General features: G+C 45.4%; 1 protein-coding gene across 1 annotated transcript; it reads right to left on the reverse strand.

The window, feature by feature from the left end:
* Positions 1 to 5,207: 5,207 nt before the first annotated feature.
* Positions 5,208 to 6,075, reverse strand: LOC104495922 (G-protein coupled receptor 39-like; the record flags this gene model as incomplete). Its single annotated transcript, XM_010138971.1, has 1 exon — positions 5,208 to 6,075. A coding segment is annotated over exon 1 (868 nt), but the record flags the coding sequence as incomplete, so codon positions are not given.
* Positions 6,076 to 11,684: the final 5,609 nt, after the last annotated feature.

Genomic DNA, 11,684 nt, shown 5'->3' on the forward strand with positions numbered 1-11,684 from the left:
TGTCATCTTAAGTTCTAAGAAGGCTTTTTATTTTCTGACTTGTTTTTATGTAGCTTTAGCTTATGGCCGTGTTCACGGTGCTTACAGTGGCATTGGCATCGTTATAGAATAGCCTGGCATTGTTTTAACAGTTGCCATCAAAACAGTGGCAGGAGAGATGCCAGGCAGCCCAGCAGACAGGGCGCTAGCACAGGATTCAGCAGACACATTTGTGACTCTCCATAGCACTTGCAGCCTTGGTCAGATCACTGACCTTTTTCTGTCTAGCTTTTCCAGCCCTTCCCTTTTGCTCATTTTATTTGGATTTAGAAACAGGGACTCTCTTTCCTTCTATGGCACTTACCAGAGTCTCTGTAAAGCCTCTAGCTGATTGCTCCATACAGCAGAGCAGAACTGAAGCTACCTGTACCATATCACATCACATGAAACCATCACTGATACTGAGTGTCCACCTGAAGACAGTAGATTTGACACACTGAAATGTAGACCAAAGCAAAATAAAAGCACCCCCCCACCACACTGCCCTGCTCAGATGGGAACACGGCCATAGATTATGGTAGGCAATTCCCTCCCCTCTCATTAAAGAAGCTGTAGGATATTTGCTGTCCAGGCAAGTAGGTAAAATTCATCTTACATCAGAAGGTCCAAAAGCAGAAAAGCTGCAGTTCTGTAGTGATGGGAAAGAGACAACGGAGAGAATTATCTGTCCTGCTCAGCACAGGGACTCTGATGGTGCAGGGCTGGTACCAGCAGGATCTACAGTTAGGTAGGTCCATCTGAAGATCCGGCTCTTGCCAGCTGCTGCAGTTACAGCAGTGCTTTAATGCACCCACCTCAACACTTTCACAGCAGCCAAGTTACTTTGATGCTTCTCTTTTCTGGAAGGAGGAGCTCAAGATGGATGGATGGATGTTTGTTTCATCACAGTCAGGAGACAGAGAGGCACTGCCCGGATGCCGTCCGGCAAACAGCAAAGCACCCACAGTGCCTAGCAGCCCCGTGCAAACAGAGGAGCATTGCTCCAAAGGGCAAACTGGAAGAGCATACAAAGGAAAGCAGAGGATGTAGCAACACTACAGCACTTTTTTATTCTATCATATTTACTATGGCAGGCCTGAGGCTGCTTTATACAAAATAATTAAGGCTTTTTGCAGGAGCACAAAATGGAAGCTGCCAAGGGAAATGTAACACAATCTTTAGAAGCAATACATTCTTCACCTGGTGTAGTCAAAACTCACTTCATTGTAGAGTACAAGTTCAGGTCCATCAGATCTAGTCCATACGCCTGCCTTTGAGAAGGACGCGGCCATGGCCAGCAAGCAGGCACTGTCGGCATGGAGCCACTGGTGCCACGGACCACCCCACCAGCGGCTTGCGTGGAGACTTGTCCCACACTGCTCCCCTTTCCCAGTGAGCAGGCCATCTGGTAACACTGCCTAAAGACTTTTACGTACATAGGTTCAGCTGTGGAAGTGCCTTCTTTTTGTAACATGTATAGTTCCTGCACTCACTGGGTGTCTCTTTTGCAGGATCTTCCTGCTACATTCTCCCGTTCTCCTCCTTTGTTTGCCATAACCCCATTATAATGTATATGTAATACGTATTAGTCTCCACTCACCCTTTCTTGAGAGCTCACTCCTATGGTGTTAGGGGGCTCAGCTCAAGTGTTAGAGCAGCAAGAGGTCCCCAGCAGCACCTCGTGACCCTTTAGGTAGCCCTCTGATCACTGCCCTGCCCTTTACAGGCACAGCAGAAACACAAGATCAGAGAGCCACAAAGACTGAATCAATCCCTGTCGGGGTGGGTCAAGCATTAGGAGGTTTTAAATACTGTTCAAAGCTTGCACTTCTTCAAAGTGCCATCAGACAAGTGTTCCAGCTATCCGGTTTATGCTGCTGGGAGTGGAGAAACCTCTATTAATAAATGCTGCTATGAACCACTCAAAAAATTAAGTTCATCTATATTTTCCCTGCTCTTCATGACAGGCCACACTCAGACAGACCCATGCAGACCTTCACTGGAAGAAAAATCTGCTGTCCCAACATGAGCAAAGCTGCTTTCACAGCAGCACACACAGGTAACGCCCACAGTGTGATCTCCGCTGCTCAGGGATGGGCTGACCCACTGCAGGCAGTGGAGTTTTACCACATGACTCAGAAGATGATTAAGCAAATCACACATACCAAGATTGCAGGAATTATGCCCCAGTCTATCCAAAAGCACAAAATGCCCGATTTCATGAGCAGGAGCAATAAGCAGAGACTCACATGTGCTATCGTGTTTTTCTTGAAGCCAACAGCAATAGTGGGAAGGAAGTTGGAAGGAAGAGCAGTGCATGGCCTACTTTATAAAATCAGAATTGATTTTCTCCAAAATACTAGGACAAACCTGCGTTCCTCCACCGGGCCAGATCTACCAAAATTCCAGCTGAATAGCTCCTGGAAGTACCCACTCGCCAACACCAAGCATGGAGTTGTTACTGCAGCTGGTGGGCCAGTTCTTCCTCTGCACCGTGCGCAGAGTGAGGTAGCCAGAAACAGCAGGAACTGACATCTCTACATAAGGACTTCAAACCCCCAACCAGACCGTCTGGGCTTAAAGCCAAAAGATCTGAACCCTACATATGCCTTCCTTGGACAAAAGCTCTTCCTCACGTGAGCTCAGCCTGCCCTCAGCTCCGCACGGTAGTGCTCTCCTCGCTTGACCCCTTGTCACCTTCATCCTCCGTCACAGCAGCAGCGTCACTCCGTCCGGAGCACGTCCTGCAAGTGTCAGTACTACCCATGGCAAGCAGTCTTTCACTTCCAACATTTACAATTCATTTTTATTAATTTTCTCCAGTGCCACACAATAACACGACACTAAAAAAAGCATCAGTTCCTCTTGTGTCATCTTCTACTTAGCTTTTTCTCATCGTCAGGAGATTTATGAATTTAATCTCCATTTTATAAAACTTATCACTTTTACAACTGGAAGAAAATAGTAAATTGTTTTTATTGCTGTTAGATGTTCAGAGACATCATGCTATATACTGTCATTTACATTTCACATTAAAAATGAAATATGTTGGGAATGCACAAGTATTTGTTTTAATTTGACCCATCTGTTAAATGAAAAACAAATCTAAATCACTATATTTAAATTCAGCGATTTGTAAACAATTTATATGCTCATTTCTTCTGGATTAAAACTGCCCTAAAGCATCACTCTTATGAAATCTCCAAATTAAATTGTTTTGTATTGTTCTCAGGGACGCAGGCCACAGTTTCTTCCTCCTCAGTTTATTAATTTATTTCACAACCCGCGTAAAATAGCAAGAATCGTGCTAAGAGTCTTGGCACTGAAATAATTTTGGTGAATTCACGGAAGTATCTCCTGGCTCCGGAAAGCTGAGAGCACGGAGGAAGTGTCAGGTACTGGTGGCAAATTCCCTTAAGATGAAGGACAAGGCGATCGCTTTCATTTAGCTCTCTACCGCTCCTGCCAGCGGCCCTAGGGCTGCCCTATTCCACGCTAGACCACTGCCGAGCAAGAACGGTCATGAAGTAGGAGAAGAAAAGCCATGGCAATTTACCTTCACCTCTCAACTTGCTAACGGATTTGGATCTTAGACCGGGCTTTAATGTAGCTGTGGGTGATAATTTACAAGGGGAAAGAGATCCACAGGCATTCAAGGATCCCACAGTTCCACTTCGCGCAAGGAGCAGAGCCCTATCTTCCTCCTCTGCTTTGTGCAACATGCTGTAGTTAGGATCAGCTGCTAAGCCTCTACCCCAGAAATCAGTACTTTCAGAGCAATAAGGAATCCAAGAGCCCCTCTAACCACGCAGAGATGGGGTCTCTCACCCCAGACTAACAGACACCTTGGGTGAGGAGATGATTTCATTAGATGTACGCTCTGAGCATGAGGAAGAGCCCTGCACAGCCTGGCATGTCACATCTCCCATTTGAAGCCTTCCTCACCCTCTCTGCTGGTGCAGCTCCACCCTTTCCCCAAACGTTTCAGTCCTGTGCCTTGCTTATACAACAGGGTTTTACCGTGTTCCCAGCTCTAACACAAGTGCAGCAAAAAAGGGGCTGGGTGCACCCTGGGCTCCTTACCCTGCAGCTTCACATCTCAGATATAGACCATGGCAAAAGCAGGGCTAGGTAGAGGATGCTCGGGGGCGGCGGGGCGGGGGGAAAGAAGAAGTCATAAAAAAGCTAATCTGCTTAAAGTTGTAGAAGTAGACAGACCCAGGAGTTTCAATTCCCCCTCTGCAATATCAAGCAGAGCACCAAAAAGCAACACGGAAATACTAGGTCTACTGCACATTCATGCTCTAGATGGTTCATTTATTATCTCCAGTAGCATATTAAGCAACCCAACAAAACAAGAACTACCAGTAATGCAGCCAGGGCATGATTAAGGGCGTCTCTAAGAGCATCAACAAATGTGAAGACTACATGGATCACAGCCCGGAAAGATTCCAAGTTGGTGAAATGACAGCTTGATTAGTTTTTATCTGACGAATGTGGCGAGAGAGATCGGAATCAAACATAATTCCACGGTTATAGGCCTTCACATAAAACCAGGAAAAAAAACTCAAGAGGGCAACAGCAATTTGCAAGACCAAATCAACTCTCCAGCCCTGCTCTCTTAACACCCAGATGCAAGACAGCCACAACTGCTGAAGCTAAATGAGTGCCCTCCAGGGAGCATCCTTAACTAACACAATCCGCTTTGGATGGGACGTGCCTTTGGAGCGCAACAAGCTTCAGATCTTGCAAGACAGTCTTCCCTCCTATCAAGAGCCTTGCTGAACATGCACATATTTCTAATTTAACGGCAAAACATGCAAGAAGAGCTACTTCACATCCAGGCAACCGTTGCCTGTTGCTACCCCAAAGGTCAAGCAGCAACACCCTGCTACCCATATTGCTGCATAGGCACACAGAATAATAAAACAACATAAGTAACAGACAGTAAATTAATTTTTCTTTTCTGTTCTAAAGACAAAAAAGAAGTGAGTAAAAACCATATAGGGAAATCAGGTTTCTTAAAATATATAATCACAAACCAACCCCCCTTCCTCATTGTGCGCCTGTATCAAACCATACACCCCCCATTTAGAGGAACTTGGAGAGATAAAACAGAGGCTTCTGGGTTTCCTTCTCATGTGGGGCAGGGGAGGGGAGGCAAAGGCAGAGTAGGACAGGGCTCTTACCTAGGAATAAAGTGATCTGCCTCCTGGAGCTCTTGCCCTCCGAGCTTTCATTTTTTCTTAGGTACTGCTCCTGGTGTCTTAATCCACCCTTCACTGCCACAGTTCCTTCCTTGTGGATCATCAGGGTTTTCATCATGCTGCGGCACATGAAGGCCACAGACCCCAGCACTATGATGTATACAGCGAACGCGCTGAAAATGCTGGCCTGAAAGACAGTCCACTTGGAGGAGAGGCTGGTGCAGATGGTCGTGTTGTACTTCAGCTCAGGGAAGTGGTGCCTGGGTGTAGGCCTGATGCAGGCAGTCACACCTTGGTAGCCCTCAATGGCTTCCAGGGGATATTCTGTGCCCATGGCAAAGAGCAGGGGCAGAGCCACTATGACAGATGTCCCCCAGACAAAGGCAATGAGCAGCTTCACTGTGCGGGGTCCAGAGAGAGCCTTGAACTTAAAGGGGTGGCAGATAGCCACGTACCTCTCAAAGCTGAGAGTGGCAACATGCAGCACAGTGGCATAACTGCAGGCTTCAAATAGGAAGTAGTAGAGCTTGCAAGCTGTGTTGCCGTTGGGGGTGGAAAAGGGGCTCCAGATGGCGCTGAAGAACTCCATAGGCATGCCCAGCAGGATGACCAGCAGGTCTGAGCAGGCCAGGCTCACCATGTGGTCTGTGACCTCCTTCTGCAGGTAGCCTTTCTTCTGCAGGATCCTGGTGGCCTTGATGGTGATGCTGTTCCCCAAGATGCCCGCAACAAAGATGCAGATGTATGCAAAGGCCAAAGTGATCTTGATCCAAAGAGACACCTCAAACTCAGGGATGTGGCTGTGGTCAATGAGATGAGAACAGTCTGAAGGAGATGTTTGTGCTGCCATGAGCGGCCCCTGGGAAGAGGGAGGAAGAGCCTTCTAGCCCTCTCTGACGTTCAAATTCACAGCGAATAGATCCTTCCTCACTTTGCCCTCTCCCCGAGACGCACAGGTCAGAGTAGTCAGGCACAACGAGCGTGTCTCAACTAGCCACACCTGCGGGTTTTGTTAGCAACAGCCACCAATAAGCCAAGCGGAGAAGTATTTCAGCTCTTACCTATCTCTACAGCAAACACCTCTTGCTCCTTTTGGATTTTCCTCCTCCTTTCTCTACTGGCTGAAGCTGCTGTTCTCCAGCCCTTTGCAGCGTGAGGTGCTCTGCTTTCAATGCCTGCCTCTCCCTCTGCTAGCAAAGGCAGCTTTGGTCTCAGCCAAGAGGAGGAAGTCAGACTTTCTGTGCGATTACAGGTGCTCTGTTAACCATTAACCTAATTCTTGGCTAACCCTAGTCACCAAGCAGCAAATCAGATTTGGGAGGTGAAAAAAAAACAACGGCAAGTCACCCATGTCTTGAAATTCACTTCCTGTGGTAGGAGTTCCTTCTCAGGGAGGCGTTTCTCCTAAAGCCGTTGGTGTTAGGTTGGTGGGGTCAGGCTGAGTGTGTGCACGGGTACTGAAGAGAAAGAACCTGCTCGTGAGTTTAACGTTAACTGGGCTTCAGACTGGACTTCTCTGTGTGACAATTCCAGCATGCTTCACTACTTTACATTCGCTTTCATGAAGACCTCGGCATCTGCTGCAGCAGTGTTTGTTACGCAGCTTGTGCAGCCACAGGCTGATTTACATCACCAGGAGGTTCTGGTTTTTTGTTGCTGCTGATAAACTGGTAGCTTCTTAAAATTGCTGTTTAAAGAGTCTCCTCAGAAGTTATAAAATGAGATGAACTCTAGGTTTAGGCACATCAATTGTCTCCCTTTAAATTTCCATCTTCTCATGTTAGATAACAAAAATAATGAAGTTAGTAAATCTGATCATGCTTATGCTTTCAAATAATCCGGAGTAGCAGGGGACGAAAATGTACTTCCTCCTCCTGCGTCCCCCCAGGGGGAATGAATTTAACGCACTCTTTAGTTTTGGTTTCAAACCATAGCACTGAAGGCTCCCAAGGTAACCCCTGGAAACATTTAATTAGAGGATGTGTATATGGATTAAGAAACCTTTACATTACAATGCAAAACAGCAGAACAGCTTTTGCAGCTGTAATCAAGAGAGAGGCCCAGCACAGTGAGCTGCTCCAATACCAAATCTAAGAACACCGGGTTCACAAAGTGATTTTTATTAACAAGACAAGCTCATGTGACACTTCCAGTTCATGATGAAAGAGAAACATTAGAAAGCTGTTATTAAGCAGTCTCCTCACATTCAGTGGTTATCGCTGTACCTCAGCAGCCCAAGTATATAATGAACAAAAGAGGCCCAAAAGAGGATAATCAGCACCTGTTTCTATGCATTATTTATGCACTCCTGTTTCAGAAAAATCACCTCAAACCTTGCACAACTTCAAGCCCTGTAGTCCCAGTCATCTTTCCTTATGTTTGATAATTCACATTTGTTCTGCTCAGACAAGCTTTCTATTATTACCCAATTTCTTTCACTTAATTTTACTTTATAAAAGTGTGAACGAAGATTACATATGCATGACTGAATTGTGGAAATGAACCTAATTAAAATTTGCTGCTTACCATCAAAAGGGAAAAAGGGAGAAAGAAAGCAAAAGAGAGAGAAGGCCCAATAGGATTAGATCTCCCCCTTTTTTCCACAGCAATTATAAAATGCAGAACACAATTTTGCAGTTTTCAATATTATCTTTAGAACATACACAAAGTTTATTAACTTTCTAATAAAGAGCTGGTGCCACAAAGGAGATAGGAAAGAAAGAGAAAATTGTGGATACTCATAGACTGAGACCATTAAAACAAAAGTCTTACATAGGTTACCAGACTAGACAAACCATCAATGAGTATTCCAGACACACAGGTATAAAATCCCTATCATGGATAATCACCATCGTAGAAAAAAATGTTACTTCCTGAAGGGAGACATTTCTCCCCAACGAAACGCGCTTGATGCCTCTTTGTGGCGTGGAGGTTGGTAGCTCATAGTCTTCACCCTGGTGGATATGATACCAGTTTATAAATTTGCCATTTGCGTAATGGTCTAATTTTAGCGATTTTGTTATGTTTTCCTCGGTATCTTGTAGGAGTGAGTACCACAAATTAATTTTTGTGTTGTTGCCTTTCCCTTAGCAGGTTTGAAAGTGAATGTAGTCTGTGTAGTTGTGCCTGGAAGAAGGCTCTGGGGAGTCCATCCTGACCCAATTTGTTGCAATTGCCCACCACAACTTCAGCCCTCAGCACCAAAGGGGAGTCAAGAGCACTAAGGGTGGAAATCACTGTATTTCTTTCTAAAATCAGCACGTGTGAATGCTGCACACTGCGGCAAATCACTTGTCAGCCCCTCGGTGAGAAAACAGAGCATCCTGAAGATGCAGATTACCTGGGGCAGGGTGGCAGCTGGCTCTGTGCGCCACTCTCTCAGCCACAGTCATGTTCACCTGAACACTTGGGGTGATGGTGTTGGTAGGACATGACAAGTGGTGGGAGCCAGAGGAACATTGAGATGGAGCACGGATTGTTGTCGCTGTAGCATACAAGGTGATTTTTCACTTTCAGCGATAATAAAGCTGCTGTGATCATCTGCCCCAATTTGTCATCCAGCCGAGTCTACAAGGTCTCCTGAAGGGCTGTTTGCTTTCTTGCCTGGTCCTTGGATAACACCCTGGCGAAAGGCCTTTTGGAGCAGGAGAAAGCAGAGCTTTATCACCCATCCTTCAGGCCCTTGCAGAAAGCTCACTTTCTGCACCTTGGTAGTGCAGCATCTAGCACCCCGCCATGCCCCGGGGCCACTGGCTGAGCTGAAGGGCAGGAGGGCCGGCAAGGCGCTCAGTCCTTGGCCAGCTGCCATCTCATTAAAACCCAAGTCCCTCAAACTCCTGATGAGGTTGGGCCACTGAAAGTGGCGATTAGCACAAGTTGTAGCTGCAGTGAAACTTGGAAAAACAAACTCATTTGACAGATGCTGTTGCATTTTAGGTGAATGGATTTTCGATTAACCTTTTCTGGTGTGCCGGGGAATCGTGCCGCTACTGCCGTACAAATGCACGTTCTTCCCCAGCTGTGCGGTGCCAGCACCTGGGTTGGCTCGGGCTGCCCAGTCTGCGGAATCACTCTGTGGCTGTTTCTCGGTTACCACATAGGACGGGAGCCAAGGTGCTCTGATTGGCAGACAGGCATTGCCACACTTGCCTTATCTCTGCAGAATTATTTCTCGATAGCCGGCTTGTGAATATGCAAATCCCCCCAATTGGCTATGCTAATCACACTGCTCTGACTGGTTTCTGTTCTCAAACTGTTCAAGCTACTTGACAGGAACAAAGAAAATACCTCGGTTTCTCGCTTCCTTTAGCTGAAAAACTCTGAAACTTAAATGAAAAAGGAGAGCTATCTCAAAAGCAAAGAAAATGAGGATGAGAAAAGGATTAACTTTATTTTTTCAGATAAATACGCGCTGTTTTTTTCTTGCCAGTCTTTACTGTTCTCCATCTCAACAAACCTCTTGTCCCTAGAATGGCTGTGATACCTTTGTCTTGCCAGTATTTGTTTAGAGAAAGTGAATCCTGGGCTTGTTCAATTCTCTTTGAAACACAAGGTAAACAAAATGAGATTGCTGTTCTGCAGAAGGCAGCTACTCTGATCTGCGCAGGCAGAGGAGAAGGTGCGGTGGGAATAAAAGGAAGAAACATCACAGACAAAAGTGAAGCATCCAAATGACTTTAAACGTTTTAAGAAATCAATTTGCGTGAGACAGCTCATGTTGGCTTTTAAAAACACTTTTCATTAAAAATTTAAATAATTAATAACTGCATTCAGATAACTTAAGGTTTCTTTCTGTTTTCTGAAATCTAACAAGCCTCTTCTTCACTGTTCAAAGTACAAAGATCCCTGTGTATTCTTCTGGTGAGTTATTCTCCAATCGTATTTTTCTTCTTTGGAAGATTATGATGGTACTAATATAAATAAGCACAAGTCATTTGTGAAAGTGATTTCTTCTTAATTTCCCCAAGAGTTTGGTTTTGGGCAACACCGTCTAACAACCACCGTGCTGTTAACTGCTTGGCTCCTTTTCTTCTGGCAACATGAGAGATTGGGTTATGCAGTCTTGGCAATGGCTGTGCTGTGTAACCCGCGTATCCATAATGAATTCTAATCTAATTAGATTACCTCTATAAAGGTGACATATGGAAAGCTGCCATATTTTATTTAAGGGTGTGCAGTGTCACCTGCTGAAATGCCATCCTCTTGGAATATCATATTGTGGGTGTTTGCTTATCTGGAGCATAGAGAAGGGAGTTTCAAGGGTGGTTCCAGGGGCTTTCAAGGGGCTTCCAGGATACACAGTAAAAAGTGATCTCTGCTCCAAATCATTCCTTCTAAATAAATAGATCAAAGCACTTTGCTACTCCCAGTGTATTTTACAAATTGGCAAGCAACATGAGAAGAAACGAGGGACAGTGGGAGTAAATGGATTGTCTAAGATACAGAAAATCTGTGCCGCACTCGAGCCTCCTCACTGCTACGCTAGATTTCAGGTGCCTTCCTCTCATGAGCTGCAGCATACAGACTACAGAGCAAGAAATGCATTTACGCAGCTTTTCACTAGATTTTGGTAGTTTCAACTTATATTAATTCATAATAATTAAAACATGTTTACAGCACCAAAACACATAATTATTGTACTTAGTCATAACTGGAATTCTTGAACAATACCCCACCTGCTTTCTGATCACCTTGGTAAATTAAAGACATCAAAGCTGTTCAGAGCCTTCACTCAATTACAGCGTTGTGTGAAGTAAAGCAAATGCACTAGGAGGTCTGTGCATCGCTGTGATTAGGTGCAACTGCACTTTGCCTGGCAAGGAAGCAAAAGGGTTAATTTTCCACTCTTGGAGTAAGGAGAGAGATGCACTTCTCTCTGTCCCTTGACACTGCAGTAGCTCTTAGGAGGAGGAGAAGAGGCCGGCAGCTGTGGCCCCACGTGGAGAGAGGCTGATCAGACAGGCTGGGAAAAGCAAGTAGAGCAGGTCTCCTCCTGAACTGAGGTGGTCCCTCTGCATCCTTGGGAGTGAGTGACGACCAAAGGAAATGAGTTTACTTATATCCCAGGCCTGACAAAGGAGCTTTAATTTAAAATCAAAATTAACACGAACACTAAGCCCAGGTCTCAGTAATCATGAACTGACCGTATTGAACGCATTTCCTGAAACACCCCTTCAGACTCCCCTTTGCCTGAAGCCCAGCGGCACCAAAGCCCAACATCTGGTTCCATCACCACTGTGAGCCCTGGGGCACAATCCCAGCACGGTGACTCAAATCTCATTCTTCACCGTCTAACTCCTAACCTGCCTTGTCCAAATAGATGTTAGTGGCTTCAAAACACAATTCAAAGCTCCTGTTTAAGAGCATACTTCATTCCTTATGCCATATTTTTAAGCTGTCAAGTAAAACTCACCTATGCAGTGTACTTTTCCAACCCACCTTTTAAGAGAGGTTCATACT

The sequence above is a fragment of the Buceros rhinoceros genome, unplaced genomic scaffold (genome assembly GCF_000710305.1).
Source record: "Buceros rhinoceros silvestris isolate BGI_N320 unplaced genomic scaffold, ASM71030v1 scaffold16686, whole genome shotgun sequence".
NCBI lineage: Eukaryota > Metazoa > Chordata > Aves > Bucerotiformes > Bucerotidae > Buceros > Buceros rhinoceros.